At 46.4% G+C, this 22,517-nt stretch overlaps 1 protein-coding gene across 2 annotated transcripts in view; it reads left to right on the top strand.

Moving 5' to 3' along the window:
* The window catches only part of MMRN2 (multimerin 2), an 18,518-nt gene extending 6,119 nt beyond the window's left edge, over positions 1 to 12,399 (top strand). The window contains exons 2-7 of one of the 2 annotated variants that reach the window (XM_007530216.3): positions 2,981 to 3,109; positions 3,207 to 3,313; positions 3,415 to 3,495; positions 4,695 to 4,847; positions 5,643 to 7,439; positions 11,449 to 12,399. In XM_007530216.3, coding sequence (XP_007530278.1) covers positions 2,981 to 3,109; positions 3,207 to 3,313; positions 3,415 to 3,495; positions 4,695 to 4,847; positions 5,643 to 7,439; positions 11,449 to 11,834 — 2,653 coding nt within the window. In that variant the 3' untranslated portion in view covers positions 11,835 to 12,399. The remainder of the gene's footprint in view (positions 1 to 2,980; positions 3,110 to 3,206; positions 3,314 to 3,414; positions 3,496 to 4,694; positions 4,848 to 5,642; positions 7,440 to 11,448) is intronic. The other variant, XM_016191343.2, reaches the window with a different exon arrangement.
* Positions 12,400 to 22,517: the final 10,118 nt, after the last annotated feature.

The following is a 22,517-nucleotide window of genomic DNA, read 5'->3' as shown; positions in this document are numbered from 1 at the left end:
AGGTCATCAGTATGGAGAATCTGCATTCACAGACAGTCTAAGAGTTGAGACTTTGGGGTGGCAGGGAGAAAAACACCAAAAAACAGCACTTGCGACTCCTTTTGATTCTCCCTGGAAAAAGCAATGATTTCTCTTTAGTTCTCCTTTTTCTTAATTTTCTGTGTCTTGGTCTACTCAATTGTAAGCCTTCAGCCTGTGGTCCACATCAACTGTTACCTTCCCTTTCTGTCAGATGTCTTTTTAAAAAATAATAAATATATATATATACAAATATATATATTGTTTGTTTGTTTATTACCAGAGCACTGCTTACCTCTGGCTTATAGTGGTGCCAGGGATTGAATTTGGTAGTTTGGAACATCAGGCAGGAAGGTTCATGCTGTCTCCTGAGTCCATCAGGTATCTTTTTTTTTTATAAGTTTTTTTTTTTTTATTTATTTTCCCTTTTGTTGCCCTTGTTGTTTTTCATTGTTGTTTTAGTTATTATTGTTGTTATTGATGTTGTCGTTGTGTGCCATGGTGTGACATTTTTGAATTAAGAACCCCACTCCACTCCAGAAGTTGGGGCCTGGGCATCGACACTTAAAACTCTAAGGCAAGGGCCAAGATTGAGTATCATGATGCAGAGACATTTCACCAATATGAGAGAAAAACCAGCAATGAGGAACAAATGACAATTAGGAGACAGGTGTTTCAGCACAAAAACAGGTGAAGGAAGGCCCAAATACTAGACACAGGGAGACCCCAGGACAATGCTGAGCAGTAGGGAAAGCCACAGGTCAGACTGGAGTATAGCTAGAGCACCAGAATATACAGGGGGTCAAGACACCTGACGGAGTCCGGTGGTAGCAGCAGATTAAGTGCACGTGGCACGAAGCACAAGGACCGGCAAAAGGATGCTGGCTTGAGTCCCCGGCTCCCACCTGCAGGGGAGTCTCATCACAGGTGGTGAAGCAGGTCTGCAGGTGTCTGTCTTTCTCTCCCCCTCTTTGTCTTCCCTTCCTCTCTCTATTTCTCTCTGTTTTATCCTCAGGCATGAGAGTCTGTTTGCATAACCATTATGCTGTCTCCCCAGCCCTCTTTCTTTATTATTGGATAGGGACAGAGAGAAACTGAGAGGGTTGGGGGAGATAGAGAGGGAAAGAGACAGAGAGACACCTGCAGCTCTGCTTCACCTTTTGTGAAACTTTCCCCCTGCAGGTGGGGACTGTGAGCTTGAACCTGGGGTCCTGTGCACTATGATGTGTGTGCACTTAACCAGGTTTGCCACCTCCTGTCCCCTCCTTTTTTCTTTCCTATCCTTTTTTTTTTTTTTAGATTTAAAAAAAATATTTATTTCCTTTTTGTTGCCCTTGTTGTTTTTATTGTTGTGGTTGTTATTGATGTCGTAATTAGTGGATAGGACAGAGAGAAATGGAGAGAGGAGGGGAAGACAGAGCGGAGGAGAGAAAGATAGACACCTGCAGACCTACTTCACCGCTTGTGAAGTGACTCCTCCGCAGGTGGGGAGCAGGGGGCTCAAACCAGGATCCTCACGCAGTCCTATTATTTTTTTAGCCCCAAATTTACCTCTATCATCTCTCTTTTTTTCATATGTCTACTACTATATTTTTAATTTCCAAAGACAATGTTTTATTTTATTTTATTTTATTTTATTTATTAATGAGAAAGATAGGAGGAGAGAGAGAAAGAACCAGACATCATTCTGGTACATGTGCTGCAAGGGACTGAACTCAGGACCTCATGCTTGAGAGTCCAGTGCTTTATTCACTGCACCACCTCCCGGACCACCAAAGACGATTTTTTCCTCTTATTTTACTATTTTTTATAGCTCCCTATTCTTGTTTCCTGAATGCAATACATTCTCTCAATAGCCTGGGGGTTAATGTAAACTTTGAGATAGAGTTCCTCTTCCTCTACAGTCTTGCTTTTATCCAAGTTGGTTGGTTTTGTTTGTTTTAATTTCTTGTTTTGATCTCCCTCTTTTTTTTTTTAAATTTCTTTATTGGGGAATTAATGGTTTACATTCAACAGTAAATACAATAGTTTGTGCATGCAAAACATTCCCCAGTTTCCCATTTAACAATACAACCCCCACTATGTCATTTATCATCCTTCATGGACCTGTGTTCTCCCCACCCACCCACCCCAGAGTCTTTTACTTTGGTGCAATACGCCAATTTCAGGTTCTACTTGTGTTTTCTTTTCTGATCTTGTCTTTCAGCTTCTGCCTGAGAGTGAGATCATCCCATATTCATCCTTCTGTTTCTGACTTATTTCACTTAACATGAATTTTTCAAGGTCCATCCAAGATCGGCTGAAAACGGTGAAGTCACCATATTTTACAGCTGAGTAGTATTCCATTGTGTATATAGACCACAACTTGCTCAGCCACTCATCTATTGTTGGACACCTGGGTTGCTTCCAGGTTTTGGCTATTACAAATTGTGCTGCCAAGAATCTCCCTCTTTTTTAATGGAGGGTTTTTCAGGGATCATCCTTGGGTATCCAACATGAGATGCAGATTAGTTAGATGGAGAGACAGCAGCTCCCTGAGAGCCTTGCTCAAGGGCACTAGGCAGGACACATGAAGGTTACACCCAGGACTCTCCAGTCCCAGCAGCATCATGAGAACCCTTCCTGGTTTTGTGGCTCATCTTGCTATGTGATTCAGAAATGGCTCCTCAACCTCTCTGTGCTGACCTGAGGGAAAGGGGCTTTCAGGAAGGTGTGTGTGTGAGGGGGGTTGGGGGTTAAGTTCAGTCCCTATTTGTGGAGTTTTTGTCCTGGAGCTTGGAAGTAAGGAATGAATGAAACAGAGCAGCACTTCTTTCTCAGATTAATAGATTCCAGAATTCCAGGGCCTGGTTAGGGCAGGGAGGAAGCTGGCCTGATGATATCTATGAAGGGCTGTGATGGGGGGATCTGGGTAAGGTTCAGAAGCTTTTCCCTTTGGTTCATTGTTTTGTTTTGTTTCTAGTAACTGGTGTCCCTATCAGGAGTACAAGCTGGTCACTTTTGTAGCCGCTTGCAAAACGGAGAAATACCTTGTTCACTCACAGCAGCCATGCCCACAGGGGGCTCCCGACTGCCAGAACGTCAAAGTTATGTGAGTGACGTGAGGTGGGGCAGGGTGGGGCAGGCTGTCTGTCCAGAGCCTATGCTGCTCTCTCCCTGTAGTCACTGAGCTGGTCCTCTCCCCACAGGTACCGCATGGCCCAGAAGCCTGTGTACCAGATCAAGCAGAGGGTGATGGCTTCCATTAACTGGAGGTGCTGCCCTGGGTTTTCAGGTCCTGACTGCCAGCATCATGGTAGGGTTCCCTGTAACTTCTTATCCTCTCAGCATCTGACCCCCAGAGGCCATGTCGCATTATGACTCCTGGGGTCAACATCCAATGGCTTCTCTCTACAGATCCTGTGGCAATCCCTGAGTCTACAGATCTAGGTGATGACCTTCTGGAGTCTTGGGACAGGCCAGTCAGCCTGGAACCTGGTATGTTGCTTCCCAGGATGGTGCAAGAGCAGGCTGAATAAATACCCCCTGTTTTGATAAGGTGGTGCCAATTCAAGGAAATATTGTCCCCAGAATCAGCAATGCACACCCCCTTCCTGTGGTCCTGTAGTGTCATCTCTCCTGCACCAAGGAGGCCAGGTTCTCAGGCTTTCAGTCACTTGCCTTGTGACTAAGCATTTGAGCCCTTTCTTTTGACACCACTTTTTAAATTTTTAAAATTATTATTGTAGTTATTGTTGTTTTTGATGTCATCATTGTTAAATAATACAGAGAGAAATGGAGAGAGGAGGGGAAGACAGAGAAGGGGAGAGAAAGATAGACACCTGTAGATCTGCTTCACCGCCTGTGAAGTGACCACCTGGCAGATGGGGAGCCCAGGGCTTGAACCAGGATTCTTATGCCAGTCCTTGAGCTTTGCACCATGTGTGCTTAACCTGCTGTGCTATTACCTGACTCCCTAGATTTTTTTTTAAATTATCTTTATTCTGTTATTGGATAGAGACAGCCAGAAATGAAAAGGGAAGGGGGAGGGAGAGAGAAACAGATACCTTGCTTCACCATTTGCAAAACTCTCCCCCTATGCAGATGTTTAGGGATTAAGGAAAGTGCTAAGTGTAGATATTCTAAGTGTAGATATCCTTTGCTAAAAATGGAGTCAAAGGGGCTGGGGGCTTGAACCTGGGTCCTTGTGCACTGTCACATGTGTGCTCAACCAGGTGTGCCACCACCCAGCCCCTTTGACTCCATTTTTAGTAAAGGATATCTACACTTAGAATATCTACATTTAGCACCTTCCTTAATCCCTAGACATCTGCATAGCCTGGAAGAGGTTAGGCTATTATCTCACAGCAGGACCACCAAAAGACCCCCTTTGTGGGCTCTGTCAAATGCTGGACCCAAGGCTGGGCCAGTGAATGGGTTTCATCATATGTCAAACCCTTATTTATTGACAAGGGAAGCCTAGTCATCATTGAGATTATATCCTGGTGACTGAGGAAGGACTGATCAGTCATGTCTGTTCTTGGAGGGGGGGGTTGGGGGTCAAGGTGAAGAGTCACTGGCTATGCATTTGACCTCTTAGGGCTAAAAGATCCAGATCTTTTCCATGCCTCACCATCTGCCTAGGACCCAGGACTGAGGGGGTTAGCCCTCAAAGCTTTTCTCTCATATATATTCAGCCCACCAGGCAGTAGAGATTGACAACAGTGCTGGAGAAGAGCTCCAGAGTGACACTCACCCGGCGGTGGACAGTCCCCCAGGCCCATGGAAGGCCTTGGCAAGCAACCTCACAGCTGCAATGACAGTGATGGAAGCAAATCAGACAGAGTCTGGTGAGTGGCGGCTCCAAGGGCTGAAGAAGAGCTTGCTTACAACCAAGGGGGTGAGAGGGAGGGGAGTTCAAATCTCAGAGGATCCACTTTTGCCCCTCCTTGAAAAACTTCAAAAATGGGGCTGGAGGGGGTCAGGCGGTAGTGCTTTGGGTTAAGCACACTTGGCGCAAAGCACAAGGACCGGCGTAAGGATTCTGGTTCGAGCCTCTGGCTCCCCACCTGCAGAAGAGTCGCTTCACAGGCGGTGAAGCAGGTCTGCAGGTGTCTGCCTTTCTCTCCCCCTCTCTGTCTTCCCCTCCTCTCTCCATTTCTCTCTGTCTTATTCAACAATGAATGACATCAACAACAACAATAATAACCATAACAAGGCTACAACAACAAAAGGGGGGAAAATGGCCTCCAGGAGCAGTGGATTCATGGTGCAGGCACTGAGCCCCAGCAATAACCCTGGAGGCAAAAAATAAAATGGGGCTGGAAAACGGTGCACACAGTCAAGCACACACATTACCAGGACTCAGTTCAAACACCCATACCCCATTTACAGGGGTGGGGGCAGGGGCGATTTATCGAGATGGAGAAGGACTTCAAGTGTCTCTTTTTCTCTTCCTCTCTATCTCCCTCTCCCATCTCCATTTCTCTCTGTTATGTCAAGTTGAAAAAATAAATAAGTAAAATGGGAAAACAGCCACCAGGAGCTGTGGATTTGTCATGCAAGCACGGAGACCCAGCAATAACCTTGGTGACAAAGATGAATAAACAAATAATAAAGACTGTAACATTATGCGTCTCTTGCAGAGTTTCCCGATGAAGACAAGGGGCAGATGCTACTGCTCCAGATGGACACCTTCCTGAAAGCGCATCTCAGCCCCATCTGGTGGAGCTTCAACCAGAGTCTGCACAACCTCTCGCAGGCCATAAGAAACCTGTCTCTTGATGTCGAGGCCAACCGGCAGGCCATCAGGAAGGTCCAGGAGAGCACTGTGGCCAGGGATGACCTCCAGGAGCTTGGTGCCAAGTTCGAGACCAAGGTCCAGGAGAACGCCCAGAAAGTGGGCCAGCTGCAGCAGAACCTGGAGGACCGCCTGGACGCCCAGCGCCTCTCCCTGCAGCATTCCCTCAACCAGGTCCAGGCTGACGTGGACACCAAGTTCAAGAAATTCCTGAAGGCCCACGAACGCAATGACAGCCTGCTGGTGGCAGCTGTGGGGACGGCGGCCAGGCCGGAACCCGAGAGCCTGCAGGCCCGGCTGGGCCAGCTGCAGAGAAACCTCTCAGCCCTGCACGCAGCTGCTGGCCACAGGGAAGAGGAACTGAGCAGCGCCCTAGCTGACATGAAGGCCACCCTGACCCAGCACGAGAACGAGATCAAGGAGCTCTACTCCGAATCTGATGAGACCTTCGACCAGATCAGCAAAGTGGAAGAGTTGGTGAGGAACCTGCAGGTGAACCACACGGCACTGCGGGAGCTGCGGATCATCCTGATGGAGAAGTCGCTCATCATGGAGGAGAACAAAGAGGAACTGGAGCGACAGCTGCTGGAGCTCAACCTCACGCTCCAGCAGCTACAGGGCGCGCAGGCCGACCTCCTCAAGTACATCAAGGACTGCAACTGCCACAAGCTCTCGGTAAACCTGGACGCCATCCGCGAGGACCAGCAGGGCGCCACCACGCGGGCCCTGGAGGACGCGCAGGAGAGCCTCGACGGGTCCTCGCCGCAGGCCCTGGGCGGCAGGGTGGACGCCCTGTCCGCCGCCCTGGACGTGCTGGCGGCGGAGGGCGAGCAGGCGCGGGCGGAGCGGGCCCGGCTGCGCACCCAGCTACGGGCCCTGCGCGGAGACACCGACGCGCTGCAGGCGGCCGAGCCCGAGGTGCGCGCGGAGGTGAGGGGGCTGCACGGCTCCTTCTCGGCGCTGCTGGCCGACGCGCTGCGCCACGAGGCCGTGCTGGCCGCGCTCTTCGGGGAGGAGCTGCTGGAGGCCCTGACAGAGCCGGCAGCCGACCAGCTGCCGCTGACCTACGAGCAGATCCGCCAGGGCCTGCGGGACGCCGCCGCTGGGCTGCAGGAGCAGGCGCTCGGCTGGGACGCGCTGGCTGCGCGGGTCACGGCCCTGGAGCGGGTCGCTGGGCAGAGCTCGACCGGGGCCCAGGCGTGGCCCCCGCTACCCTCAGCGCGCCTGGAGCCCAGCCACGACGCGACCCCGGAGGAGGCCGGCGGCCCGGAGCTGGCGCTGCTGGCCCGGGAGCTGCGGCGCCTGAGCGCAGACGTGGAGCTCGCGGGACAGTGCTGCGGGGCCGCCGCCCGCAACAGCTCCCTCGAGCTCCTGCGTGGGGCTCTGGCCATCCACCAGCGCAGCCTGGAGCAGCACCAGCAGCTCTTCCACAGCCTGTTCAGGAACTTCGAAGGGCTTGTGTTGGCCAATATCAGCCTGGATCTGGGGAAGCTACAGGCCATGCTCGACAGGAAAGCCAAGAAGCAGCAGAAGGATCTGGAAGCTCCCAAGAAGAGAGACAAGAAGCAAGTGGAGCCTTTGGCTGATGCACATGGCAAAGGGCTTGAGCCGGACACCCTGAGAGCCCAGCTCTGGGAAACAGGTGAGTTTCTGGGCCCGGGAGAAAGGCGGGAGAGAGATCACAACTGTCTGCAGCAGCAGCAGCAGCAGCTCTGTCTCAGAGGGAGTCGTGGGAAAGAAAACAGGGGGGCCGGGCGGTGGCGCACCGGGTTAAAGACACATAGTGCGAAATGCAAGGACCCGCGCAAGGATCCAGGCTCCCCACCTGCAGCGGGGGTTGCTTCATAAGCGGTGAAATTGATGTCTGATCATCCTATTCTGTTTATTTACCTCCAGGGTTATCACTGGGGCTCACTGCCAACACTGCGAATCCACTGATCCTTGCAGCCATTCCCCCCCCCCCCCCCCGTTTTTACTGGATGGAACAGAGAAAAATTGAGAGGGAACGAGGAGATGGGGGGAGGGGACCAATTCCACACCTCAGGCGGCTGCGGGAAGGGTGGTGAGGAAAACGAGCGCCAGCAGAGGGCGCACTAGGCTCGCATTTCTTCTGCTAGACGAGCACTCCATCTGCTGGGTGCCAGAGGAACTGCAGATGCACTAGGGGTCTTGGAATAAGTGTTACACAAACGGGACCGTTATTCAGAATTCTAAGTTTTTTTTGTTTGTTTGTTTGTTTGTTTTTTTGGTCCTTAACAAGGTTGTTGCTGGGCTGGGAGAGAACTGAGGCTCTAGTCCTTGGACATAAGTCACTAACTGCTATGTAAATGACACCTTGTTTGGCCTCAGCCCTGAAGTTCCAAGTTCCAAAAGAGCTCAGGAGGGCCCTTACCTAGTCAGTATTAAGGCCAGTGGTCTAGTCCCCAGCCCCATCTTCCTGTCATGACGCCCTTGCCAGGTTGGCTCCATTCTCCATATATGGCTCCCCACCTCCCTGCCTACTTTCTCTCTATGGAACTTATCCATAGAGAGCCTTATTATTATTTTTTATTTCTTTATTGGGGGATTAATGTTTTACAGTCAACAGTAAAATGCAGTCGTTTGTACATGCATAATATTTCCCAGTTTTCCACATAACAATACAACCCCCATTAGGTCATCCTCTGCCATCTGTTCTCTGTACTCTCCCCCTCCACCTACCCACTTTGGTGCAATACACTAACTCCAGTCCAAGTTCTGCTTAGTGTTTTCTCTTTTGATCTTGTCTTTCAACTTCTATGAGTGAGATCACCCCATATTCATCCTTCTGTTTCTGACATCTCACTTAACATGATTCCTTCAAGCTCCATCCAAGATGAGGTGAAGAAGGTGAAATTACCATTTTTATAGCTTAATATTCCATGTAGTATATAGACCACAACTTACTCAGCCACTCCTCTGTTGTTGGACATCTGGGTTGCTTCCAGGTTTTGGTTATTACTAATTGTGCTGCTATGAACATTTCTTTTTAATTGCCATCAGGGTTCGCTAGAGCTCTGTATAACAGATTCACTGCTCACAGTGATGGCCATCTCCCCCCCTTTTTTCTTTCTAGTTTATTTGATTTGGAAGATAAATTGAGATCAGAAGGGAATGCGGGGACTGGAAGTCAGGGCCTTGTGCATGATAACGTGTGCTTAACCAGGTGTGTCACTGCCCGGCTCCCACAGAGACTTATCCTAAGGCTGACTAAAGTGCTACTTCTAGTGGGAAGAGCCCCAGAAACCAGGGGGTAAAAGGCCAGCTCCCAGTCTGATAATTCTCTCTCTCTTTTTTTTTTTTTTTTACTTTTTTAAAATATTGATTTATTCCTTTTTGTTGCCCTTGCTTTATTGTTGTAGTTATTATTGTTGTTATTGATGCCATTGTTGGATAGGACAGAGAGAAATGGAGAGGGGGGGGAGACAGATATGGGGAGAGAAAGATAGATACCTGCAGACCTCCTTCACTGCCTGTGAAGCAACTCTCCTGGTGGGGAGCCGGGGGCTCAAACCAGAATTCTTGCACTGGTCCTTGCACTTTGCACCACCTGCGCTTAACTTGCGCTACCACCCGACTCCTGGTAATTCTCTTTTTTAAAGATCTATTTATTTATTTATGAGGGGGGTGCAGAGAGACAGAGACTAACCAAAGCCTTGCTCAGAGTGGTGCTGGGGACCTTGGAGCCTCAGATCTACATGTCTGGTTTGCTGACCAACCCAACTTGGTATCTCTCTTCCTTTATGGGCTCTCAAGACTCCAAGTAGGTAACAGTAATCTGATAGTCTGAGAACTGGGTTCCTGTACCACACTGTCATTTACAAGCCAGGCAGCCATGGGCAACAGGTTAAGCACTCATTTCTGTAGCTTAACTCTTCATTTAATGAACTTGACTGTTTCTAGGAAACTGAAACGTTAAGTGAAAGGTCACATAACAAAATAGGTCCTCCTTTGCCAACACTTTTTTTTTTTAATCAGAACACTGCTCAGCTCTGGCTTATGGTAGTGCAGGGGGATTGAACCTGGGACTTTGGAGCCTCAGGCATGAGAGTCTCTTTGTATAACCACTATGCTATCACCCCGGCCCAAGACTTTTTTTTTTTTTTCTCACTGATATTGTAAGGACTTTAAGTGACCTTATTTGAGGTCTACTCTGCCAAGAATGTTGGCAGTGGGGCTGTACCCAGTACAATGCATCACACTGTACTGGGTACCCACTTTACCAATGAAAGGACCCAGCAACAGTTGGGAGCACCGTGAGGGCTCCATGAGCAGTGGAGTGGTGCTATGGTGTCTTCCCTCTCACTGTCTCTTTCTGTCTGGAATTGGGGTGGTGGTGGGGGGAGAAGTGGAATTGTATAGGTGGAAGTTCCTGGTAGAGGAGATGGGGTATTGGAAGAAAAAGGAACCAAGCAACACAGTGCTTTGTTAACATGCATATCAGTAGGAACACTATCTTTTCCCTTCTTGTTGTTCTGATTGACAGTCTGGAAGTGGATGAATGAATAAAGCACTAGACTCTTAGGCATGAGGCCCTGAGTTTGATCCCTTGCAGTATAGGTGATTGTTTCTCTCCATCTCCCTGCCTTTTTCATTAACAAATTAAAGAAATAAACCTTAAAAAAGAAACTAGGGCGGAGGGTAGACAGCATAATGGTTATGTAAACAGAATCTCATGCCTGAGCCTCCGAAGTCCCAGGTTCAATCCCCTGTACCACTATAAGCCAGAGCTGAACAGTGTTCTGGTTAAGAAAAAAACAAGGGGTCGGGCGGTGGCGCAGTGGGTTAAGCGCACGTGGCGCAAAGCGCAAGGACCGGCGTAATGATCCCGGTTCGAGCCCCCAGCTCCCCACCTGCAGGGGAGTCATTTCACAGGGGGTGAAGCAGGTCTGTGGGTGTCTATCTTTCTCTCCCCCTCTCTGTCTTCCCCTCCTCTCTCCATTTCTCTCTGTCCTATCCAACAACGAACAACATCGACAATGGTAATAATGACCACAACGAGGCTACAACAAAGGCAACAAAGGGGGGGGGGAGATGGCCTCAGGGAGCAGTGGATTCATGGTGCAGGCACCGAGCCCAGCAATAACCCTGGAGGAAAAACAAACAAACAAACAAAAAAACAGAAGAAGGGAGTGGATACAAGATTTAAAAATAAAATACTGATTTGGCCAGTCAGTTCCCATCCCAGAGATATATTGCTGTTGGGAATATCCAGATTATCTAAAAATCCTGACCTACTTCTAATATTAAGAAGGTGAGGAAAGGGAGTCGGGCTGTAGCACAGCGGGTTAAGCGCAAGTGGTGCAAAGCGCAGAGACCGGCATAATGATCCCGGTATAATGATCCCGGTTTCGAGGCCCTGCTCTCCGCCTGCAAGGGAGTCGCTTCACAGACGGTGAAGCAGCTTTGCAGGTGTCTATCTTCCTTTCTCCCTCTCTGTCTTTCCCTCCTCTCTCCATTTCTCTCTGTCCTATCCAACAACGACGACATCAATAACAACAATAATAATAACTACAACAATAAAACAAGGGCAACAAAAGGAAATAAAAGAAGGTAAGGAAAGCAGGTCTCAGGGTTTCTCATTCAAGGGAGGGAGTGACTCAGCCCTTGACACTTTACCTCTTTTGTTCCAGGATCCCCTGTGGCCTTCTATGCCAGCTTTTCAGAGGAGATGGCTGACCTGCAGACACTGAAGTTCAACACTACTCACCTCAACATTGGCAGCAGCTACTTCCCAGAAAATGGCTACTTCCGAGCCCCTGAGCGTGGGGTCTACCTGTTTGCAGTGAGCATTGAATTTGGCCCAGGACCAGGCACTGGGCAGTTAGTCTTTGGGGGTCACCACAGGACCCCCATTTGTACCACTGAAGGGCAGCAGGGTGGAAGCACGGTGACGACCTTTGCAATGGCTGAGCTGCAGAAGGGTGAGAGAGTGTGGTTTGAGCTAACTCAGGGGTCTGTAAGAAAGAGAAGCCCTTCAGGCACTGCATTTGGGGGCTTTCTGATATTCAAGACCTGAACTCTGAGCACAGTTCTGATGAGACACTGAAGATTTTCCCAGCTCTTTCTCCTTGGCCTGAGACTTGGGCCAAGGTCAGTCTGGAAGCCACCTACTTGACTGAGCAAGTCTTCCCTGGACTCTTGCACAGCGAACGTGGTATGTGCAGCCTTCCTCTGGATGCACTGAGTTGAATATTTCTTACTGATGAGAAGGACTGGTGCTTCTCCAGGACAGAGTCTGGCCTGGGCACTGTGACCTAGGCTTGGCGTCTCTTCAGGGGCAGCAGGACTGGACTCAACTATTTAGCACTCCTTGTGTTTCGACAGCTAGCTCTCTCTCTTTCTCTCTCTCCCTCTCTGTGTGTGTGTGTTTTCTTGTTTCTTCTTTGGTTGGAAACTTCCTAACAACACTTTTAGCCTTTCTCTCCCTTTCTTTTTCCTCATCTCATGTTAGAAAAACTTTTTTTTTTTTTTCAGGTTCAATCGCCAGCACCATCATAAGCCAGAGCTGAGCAGTGTTCTGGTCTTCCTCTCATTGAAATAAAATAAATAAAATATTTTTAAAATAAAAAATAAAGCAACTATTTGAAAACATTCTTTTCTTTTTCCCTTAGTCGAGGCCTGTGTTTAAAGGGGTTATTTCACAGTAAAATAAAAACCAGATTCCAGCCACTGGGCAGGTAGAGAAGACCAACCTGTTTAGCTTCTTACTAATTAGAAATGGAGGGGAGTCGGGAGGTAGCACAGCAGGTTAAGCGCACATGGTGTGAAGCACAAGGACTGTCATAAGGATCCCGGTTCAAGCCCCCTGGCTCCCCACCTGCAGGGGGGTACCTTCAGAAGCGGTGAAGCAGGTCTGCAGGTGTCTTTCTTTCACCCTTTCTATCTACCCCACCTCTCTCCATTTCTATCTGTCCTATCCAACAACAATGACATCAGTAACAATAACAATAATAACCACAACAATAAAACAACAAGGACAACAAAAGGGAAAACAAGAGCCTCCAGGAGCAGTGGATTCATGGTGCAAGCACTGAGCCCCAACAATAACCCTAGAGGCAAAAAAAAAAAGAAATGGAGACAAAAATCATGTTTGAATTAACCGAGGAGAACAAAATTAGTATCTTTTATTTACTTTCAGTCTTGGGGCCAGGCGGTGGTGCACCTGGTTAAGCACACACACTACAGGGTGCAAGGACCCAGGTTCAAGCCCCTGGTCCCCACCTGCAGGGGGCAAGCTTTCATGAGTGGTAAAGCAGGGCTGCAGAAATGTCTCTGTCTCTTTCCCTATTTCCCCTCTCAACTACTCTGTCTCTACTCAATAATAAATAAATGTTTACTTTCAGTCTTTCCTTGAACTTATCTGTAACTTTAATTTCACTCTGCCTCAGGTAAAGGTCAAGACATGCCAACCATGAACTTTATAAAATGTGTATCGTCCTCACTTTTTAATTGTTCTTTCTTCAATAGCATGTGACCACCACAGTTTTTAGCAGGAAAAGAGCTGAGGGAAGCAGTGAGGAGAGGCACATAAATCCTCCTCAGTAGTGATCAACTTTGGAATAAAACAATGCCCTTCAAATCTTTCACCTGCTTTATTTACTTATGGAAAGCAAAAGGAGGCAAACAGGACAAAAGGGAGCTGCTTGTGATCGTGTAATTTTCACTGTTTCAGGCCAGATCTGACATAACTTCGGTTCATCTTATATGGAATCCTCAGAGTCCTCTACTGTATGTAAGGACACCAATAATGGGCTGCTTAGTATTGCTCAGAGTTACAGTCATTCCTGTGTTACTAGTATCTATGTTAAAAACAAAACAAAGACAAGAACAAAAACACGGGGGTCCGTCAGTAGCACAGCGGGTTAAGCGCAGGTGGCGCGAAGCGCAAGGTCCGGTGTAAGGATGCGGGTTCAAGCCCTGGCTCCCCACCTGTAAGGAGGTCGCTTCACGAGTGGTGAAGCAGGTCTGCAGGTGTCTCTCTTTCTCTCCCCCTCTCTGTCTTCCCCTCCTCTCTCCATTTCTCTCTGTCCTATCCAACAACAATGATATAAACAACAATAATAATAACTACAACAACAAGGGCAACAAAAGGGGAAATAAATAATAAAGAAAAAAATTTTAAAAATAACAAAAACACAACCCTACAGACCCTGTAGCATACAGATGTGAGGAATCAGTTATCCAGCTGTTGGAGTTAACATGGTTTCCAGATCTTCTCATTGTCTCCTAGAATCATAATAGTAATATGTAACCCACAGAATTTATTTACCATTAAGGTTTGTGTGTTCAATGTGCTAAAAACAAACAAACAAACAAAAAACATCAATGTTGAAAGGAACAATATGCTAGGTCACTTTGCCACTGACAGTTTGACCTTGAACTTGTATCTGTCCTGGGTCCCGGTTACTCGAAAGGCTGTCATTATTACCACATTATATAATTTTGACCACAGGTTTGAGGCTCATCCCCCTACCCTTTGCCTTTAGCTAAAGTCCCCTGGCCAGTGCAACATAGCTCCCAAGACTAGTTGTGACCTAAGGTGTGATACGTTCAGTCACTTCTCATTACAGATTGTAAAGTCAGCACCAAGTTACCCTTACTGCCAGAAAGAGCACACATTGCATTGTTTTTTTCCTTCTCAATCCAGCTACTGTTGATCAGGTTGTGCCAGTGACCAAATGGAAACATTAGGCCTTAGTATAAGGTACTGCAGTCTTATTTTAAGATTTTCATTTGGAATTCTTTTGTACATAATTGGCAGAATGAATTGATCTCCTCTGTAAAGAGCACACATCTGCAAGACCCTATGGCTGGAATTCTTCAATAAGATGGTTGTAGATAGAAGTACTGGGGCTGGGGAGACAGCATAATGGTTTTGCAAAAGACTCATGCCTGAGGCTCTGAGTTCCCAGGTTCAATCCTCAGCACCACCATAAATGACCTGAACAGTGCTCTGTTCTATCCATCTATTTTTAATAATTTTTTTTTAAAGCACTAAATGGTAAACCTTATCAACTGCATGGGTTAGTCATTCCAGAAAAAAATCTTTGGGATGAAAACTAGAGGTTAGCAGTGGGCTAGGCAGTAGCGCAGTGGGTTAAGCACACATGGTGCAAAGCACAAGGACCAGATAAGGATCCCAGTTTCAGGCCCCACTGTGGTGTGAAGCACAAGGACCAGGTAAGGATCCCGGTTCAAGCCCCGGCTTCCCACCTGCAGGGGAGTCGCCTCACAAGCTGTGAAGCAGGTCTGCAGGTGTCTTTCTCTCCCCATCTCTGTCTTCCCTTCCTCTCTCCAGTTCTCTCTGTCCTATCCAACAACAACAGCTATAACAACAGTAACAATAACAACCACAAAAAGGGCAACAAAATGGGAAAAATAACCTCCAGGAGCAGTATATTCATAGTGCTGGCAATGAGCCCCAGTGATAACCCTAGAGGCAAAAAAGAAAACGAAAAAAAAAAAAAGATAAAAAAAACCCTAGAGGTTATCATTTTTTAGGTATAATGTTTTTTTCAGGTAGAGGCCTCTCCAGGTAAATTTCACAAAACCTTAGCATCAAGTTCAACTGCTAATTTCTCTTTTCATATATTTTTTATAATTAGGATTCCAGGTCAGCAAGAATTCTATTATTTATTTTAACTGGGACCTTGTGGGTGTGTGATTTCTCAGCTCCTGCTTTTTCATGCAAATAGAGACAGAGAGAGGGAGAGACATCACAGTGAGAGCTTATTTTAGTGCTGTAGCATGTCCCTTGTGGCTGTCTGGAAGCAGGAAGCCCCAACACCCAGAGCTGTGTGACCTTGCTGAGAGTAAGACTCCACAGACAATAACACACCATAATTCCCAATCTAGACTTTTTTAAAAATAATTTTTTAAAATATTTATTTAATTTATTTATTCCTTTTTGTTGCCCTTGTTGTTTTTTATTGTTGTAGTTATTATTGTTGTTGTCGTTGTTGGATAGGACAGAGAGAAATGGAGAGAGGAGGGGAAGACAGAGAGGAGGAGAGAAAGATAGACACCTGCAGACCTGCTTCACCGCCTGTGAAGCGACTCCCCCTGCAGGTGGGGAGCTGGGGTTCGAACCAGGATCCTTATGCTGGTCCTTGTGCTTTGCGCCACCTGCGCTTAACCCGCTGCGCTACAGTCCAACTCCCTTAAAATAATTTTTAAAATATTTATTCCCTTTTGTTGCCCTTATTTTATTGTTGTGGTTGATGTCGTCATTGTTGGATAGGACAGAGAGAAATGGAGAGAGGAGGGGAAGACAGAGAGGGGGAGAGAAAGACACCTGCAGACCTGCTTCACTGCCTGTGAATCGACTCCTCTGCAGGTGGGGAGCTAGGGGCTCGAACCGGGATCCTTAAGCTGGGTCCTTGTGCTTTGTGCCAATCTAGACTTATATTTCAGAAATGCTATGAAGACAATTTATGGTCTATATAAAATTTTATGGCCTTTCTTTTCTTTCTTTCTTTCTTTCTTTCTTCCTTCCTTCCTTCCTTCCTTTCTTTTTTTGAAGCTAGAGACAAAGAGGCAGAGAGAGAGAAACTACAGCACTGAAGCTTTCAATACAATGGGGCCAGATTTGAACTAGGATCATGAATATTGTAAAGCAGGGCATTATTGAAGTGAATCATTTTACTGCCCAATCTTTGTCTTTTAAATAGATTTAAAAGACTTCTTATAGATAGGTAGGAGGTGGCACAGTGGCAGAACTCCTGACTTGCTGAAATGAGGTCCTAAGTTTGAATCCCAGCACCACATATGCCAGAATGCTACTCTGGTCTCTTCTCATGAAATAATTCTTTCTTAACCTTGCCTCTCATACTCCAGGATACTTTTAGTATCCCATGATTATCTCAAAAACAAGAAAAGAAAAAAAGAAAGAAAGAAAAAAACCTCCTGGGGACAGGGTTAAACACACATGGCTCGAAGCACAAGTATCAGTATAAGGATCCTGTTTCAAGCCCCCGGCTCCCCACCTACAAGGGGAGTCACTTTACAAGTGGTGAAGCAGGTCTGCAGGTGTCTATCTTTCTCTCTCCCTCTCTGTCTTCCCCTCCTCTCTCCATTTCTCTCTCTACTATCCAACAACAACAGCTATAACAATGACAGTAACAACAAGGGTAACAAGGGCAACAAAAATGGAAAAAAAAAAGGTCTCCAGCAGTGGATCATTGCTGGGGCTCAGTGCCTGCACTAAGAATCCTCTGCTCCTGGAGGTCATTTTTCCCCCATTTTTGTTGCCCTTGTTACCCTTGTTGTTATTGTCACTGTTATAGCTATTATTGTTGTTGGATAGGGCACTGAACCCCGGCAATAACCCTGGAGGCAAAGTAAAAATACAGACAAACAAAAAGCCAACCTCCTCTTCCAGCTCTAGCCTGAGAACCATATTTTCATCTTTCTCCATCCAGAAAGCTTCCCTGAACCTGGAGTGGAAACAAGAGATGATAGGTTTACCTCTTATTGTTGCTCCAACAACTAGTGTCCTATCACTCTCTCATAAAAACAGTAAACTGTGAAACAGAACTGAAGAATTCACTAATGAAAAGATAAGTAACTGGCACTGGGCGGTGGCAAACCCAGCTAAGGGCACACATTACCATGAGCAAGGACTCAGGTTCAAGCCCTGTCCCCACCTGCAGGGGGTAAGCTTCACAAGCAGTGAAACAAGTGCTGCAGATGTCTGTCTCCCTCTCTCTCCCTCTTCCCTTCTCAAATTCTCTCTGTCCTATCAAACTAAACAACAACAAAACAACTAGCTCAAAATTGCCAAGCACAGAAAACTGTTGCCATGAATGAAATTTGAAACAAAAGCAACCCCCCTCCCCCCCAGATTTTGGAAAATCTGAATCTTAGAAAGACAGGCAATTGCAAAGTTAATTCTTGATTATCTTCTCCTTAGTCGTAGTTTCTGAAGGAACCAGAATGCCCAGGAGAAATGACTAATTCCTGACTGGGGCAAAGAATATGTCAGATGAGCCTGGAAAATGTGCCAAAAAGAAGTGCTTGAAAAAATGTGAACATGTGTCAACAAGACTGAGGAGTTAGCTTGTAAACTTCTGGCAGCCAAAACTGGGGTAATATGAAGAGAGCTAATAGGGAACACTTCTGCATCTTGTAGCAAAATGGAACATCACCAGATTTCATTTGGCCCAGGAGGTGGTGTAGTAGTTAAAAGCACTCAACTCTCAAGCCTGAGGCCCCAAGTTATCAGAGTGATACTTTGGTTCTTTTTCTCACTCATTAATTAGTTTTAAAAAAAAAAGTCTTTTCTATCTAAAAGAAAAACAGAAACATGTTGGATTATAAGAAATGACAAACATTCCACACTGACTTTTAAAAAAAAAAATTTAAATATATTTTATTTTCCCTTTTGCTGCCTTTGTTGTTTTATTGTTGTAGTTATTATTGTTGTTGTTATTGATGTCATCATTGTTGGATAGGGCAGAGAGAAATGGAGAGAAGAGGGGAAGGCAGAGGGGGACAGAAAGACAGACACCTGCAGACCTGCTTCACCACCTGTGAAGCGACTCCCCTGCAGGTGGGGAGCCAGGGGCTCGAACCAGGATCCTTATGCTGGTCCTTGTGCTTTGCGCCACGTGCGCTTAACCTGCTGCGCTACTGCCAGACTCCCGACTTTTTTTTTAATCTTCAGTATCTTTTTTATAATTTGTTTAATATTGTTTAAACTTTATTTTACTTGACAGAACAGAGAGAAATTGTGAAGGAGGGGCAGGTAGAAAAGGGAGAGACACCGAAGCACTGCTTCACCACTTGTGAAGCTTTCTTCCCACAGGTGGGGACCCAAGGCTCAAGCCCGGGTCCTTGTGCATGGTAATATGTGCACTTAACCAAGTCTGCTGCCACTCGGCCCCCTCCGCTTTGACTTTTTTTTCCCCCACCAGAACACTACTCAGCTCTGGTTTATGGTGGTATTGGCCTGGGACCTTGAAGCCTCAGTTATAAAAGTCCTTTGCGGGGGTCAGGCGGTAGCGCAGTGGGTTAAGCGCACGTGGCACAAAGTGCAAGGACCGGTGTAAGCATCCCCACCTGCAGGGAAGTCGTTTCACAGGCGGTGAAGTAGTTCTGCAGATGTCTATCATTCTCTCCCACCTCTGTCCTCTCCTCCTCCTCTCCATTTCTCTGTCCTATCCAACAATGATGACACCAATAACAACGATAATAATAATCACAACAATGGTAAAACCACCAGGGTAACAAAAGGAAAAAAATGGCCTCCAGGAGCAGTGGATTTGTGGTGCAGGCACGGAGCCCCGGCAATAACCCTGGAAGCAGAAAAAAAAAAAAGTCCTTTGCATAACCATTATTTTGTCTCTTTCGCCTTTGGCTTTTTTTTTTTTTTTTACCAGAGCACTGCTCAACTCAGTGAGAAATTGTACCTAGGATTTTTAGAGCCTCAGGCATGAGTCTTTTTGTATAATCACTACGCTATGCATTGGATCGACCTTCTCGTGGTGCATCCCGTGAGTACCCATTCATTGGGGAAACTGACGATCCTTCCTAGCCGACTGAATCCACATGGATCCCAGTCACTTTCAAAGCCAGCAACAAGCAGCTCCTGACAGCTTTCAACCTGACGCTGTTGACTGGCTACGGAAGAAGGGCAAACGCTAGAAGAAGACTACGCTATCTCTCCCTGTTCTACACATTGACTTTATATACTGTCCTCAATATGGTCTCAATGCTCTGGACTGACTTTTCAAGAAAGCATACAGGCAGGGAGATAGAGGGAAAGAAACCAAAGGTTCCTCCAGTGGAGTGAGGGCCAGGCTTAAACCTATATTGTGTACATGAAAAAGATAGTGCACTGTCCAAGTGAGGTATCTTGTCAGCCCTCACACTGATTTTTTTTGCCTGTAGGGAATCCACTGCTCCTGGTAACGATCTTTTTTTTTTTTTTTTTTCCCATTGTTGCTGCTGTTATTATTGTTGTTGTTGCTGGATAGGATAAACTAAGAGGAGAAGACAGAGGAGGAGAGAAAGATCGAGACCTGCAGACCTGCTTCACCACTTGCGAACCGACTTTACCCTGGGAAGCCGGGGGTCAAACTGGGATCCTTGTGCGGCTCCTTGTGCTTCACACTATGTGAGCTTAATCCTGTGCACTATTGCCTGGACCCCTCACATTCGTTTCTAAATAATGGTCATGCTTCAGGTTCCCTGCATACAATTTAGCATATAAGTAGTACAGTGAATATTGAGAACTCTGGAAGGCACACTTTGAATTTCATTCCGAGGACACATGGAACACTCACAGTGAAATTGGAAAATACTCACGAAAACACAAAGTTCAGAGAAATAATAAGTAGACCATATGTATTACCTCTAAAAATGAGGGAATAACAATTCCTACCTCATAGATTAACTGAGGTAGGAATTTTCAGCTCTAGTCGTTGCTTCTACCTACATACAGTATCTCTGTAACTTTGCCCATGAGGTAAGTCTCATGATTCCCAGTTTCAGGGTAAGTAGGCCACTTCTGTTCTTTTGGGATCACAGTCTTTAACTCACCATGACTAGACAGGGCCATGGCACTGAGGTAGTTGTGGCCACATTTAGTGGCCTATGTCCATCTAGTCAAGCTGTACTGCTCCAAGGAGTGGTTTTTTTTTGTTTTGTTTTGTTTTGCTTGCACATATATCAAACCTAAGAGCATAAAGTGCAAGAAATGGTCAATGCACAAGTAATAGATAAGTAATTTTTCAATTAAGTGAAAATTTAATGACTCCATTAACATTTGCTTAAAATTACAATTATGGGAGTCGGCGGTAGCCCGGCAGGCTAAGTGCACGTGGTGCAAAGCAAGGACCGGCATAAGGATCCCATTTGGAGCCTCCAGCTCTCCTCCAGTATGGGAGTCGCTTCACAGGCAGTGAAATGAAGAAAGGAGGGGAAGATAGAGAGGGGCAGAGAAAGACAAGACACCTGTAGACCTGCTTCACCGCCTGTGAAGCGACTCCCCTGCAGGTGGGGGGCCGGGGGCTCCAACTGGGATCCTTACGCCGGTCCCTGCGCTTTGCGCCACATGCGCTTAATCTAATGCCCTACCGCCCGACTCCCTTTTAACTTTTTATTTATAAAAAAGGAAACATTGACTAAACCATAGGATAAGAAGGGTACAACTTTACACAATTCCCACCACCAGAACTCCTATTCTTTAACTCTCTGGGAGTATGGACCCAAGGTCACTGTGGGATGCAGAAGGTGGAAGGTCTGGCTTCTGTAATTGCTTCCCCGCTGAACATGGGCATTGACAGGTTGATCCATACTCCCAGCCTGTCTCTCTCGTTACCTAGTGGGGAAGGGCTCTGGGGAAGCGAAGTTCCAGGACACACTGGTGGGGTTGTCTGTCCAGGGAAGTCTGGTCAGCATCATGCTAGCATCTGGAACCTGGTGGTTGAAAAGAGAATTAACAAGCCCCCACACCTATGGACATCTAATCTTTGACAAAGGGCCCAGACTATTAAATGGGGAAAGACGAGTCTCTTCAACAAATGGTGTTGGAAACAATGGCTTGAAACATGCAGAAGAATGAAACTGAACCACTGTATTTCACCAAATACAGAAGTACATTCCAAGTGGATCAAGGACTTGGATGTTAGACTAGAAACTATAAGATACTTAGAAGAAAATATTGGTAGAACTCTTTTCCGCATAAATTTTAAAGACATCTTCAATGAAACGAATCCAATTACAAAGAAGACTAAGGCAAGTATAAACCTATGGGACTACATTAAATTAAAAAGCTTCTTCACAGCAAAAGAAACCACTAACCAAACCAAGAGACCCCTCAGAGAATGGGAGAAGATCTTTACATGCCATACATCAGACAAGACTTTAATAACCAAAATATATAAAGAGCTTGCCAAACTCAACAACAAGACAACAAATAACCCCATCCAAAAATGGGGGGAGGACATGGACAGAATATACACCACAGAAGAGATCCAAAAGGCCAAGAAATACATGAAAAAATGTTCCAAGTCTTTGTGAGTGAAATGCTAATAAGGACAACAATGAGATACCACTTCACTCCTGTGAGAATGTCATACATCAGAAAAGGTAACAGCAGCAAATGCTGGAGAGGGTGTGGGGTCAAAGGAATCTTCCTGCACTGCTGGTGGGAATGTCAATTGGTCCAACCTCTGTGGAGAACAATATGGAGAACTCTCAGAAGGCTAGAAATGGACCTACCCTATGATCCTGCAGTTCCTTTCCTAGGGATATATCCTAAGGAACCTAACACATCCATCCAAAAAGATCTGTGTACACATATGTTCTTGTCAGCACAATTTGTCATAGCCAAAACCTGGAAGCAACCCAGGTGTCCAACAACAGATGAGTGGCTGAGCAAGCTGTGGTCTATATACACAATGGAATACTACTCAGCTGTGAAAAATGGTGACTTCACTGTTTTCAGCTGATCTTGGATAGACCTTGAGAAAAATTCATGTTAAGTGAAATAAGTCATAAACAGAAGGATGAATATGGGATGATCTCACTCTCAGGCAGAAGCTGAAAAACAAGATTAGAAAAGAAAACACAAGTAGAACCTGAAATGGAATTGGCGTATCACACCAAAGTAAAAGACTCTGGGGAGGGGGTGGGTGGATGGGGAGAATACAGGTCCAAGAAGGATGACAGAAGACCTAGTGGGGGTTGTATTGTT

The sequence above is a fragment of the Erinaceus europaeus genome, chromosome 1 (assembly GCF_950295315.1).
Source record: "Erinaceus europaeus chromosome 1, mEriEur2.1, whole genome shotgun sequence".
Classification (NCBI taxonomy): domain Eukaryota; kingdom Metazoa; phylum Chordata; class Mammalia; order Eulipotyphla; family Erinaceidae; genus Erinaceus; species Erinaceus europaeus.
This window is presented reverse-complemented; position numbering and strand designations above follow the sequence as displayed.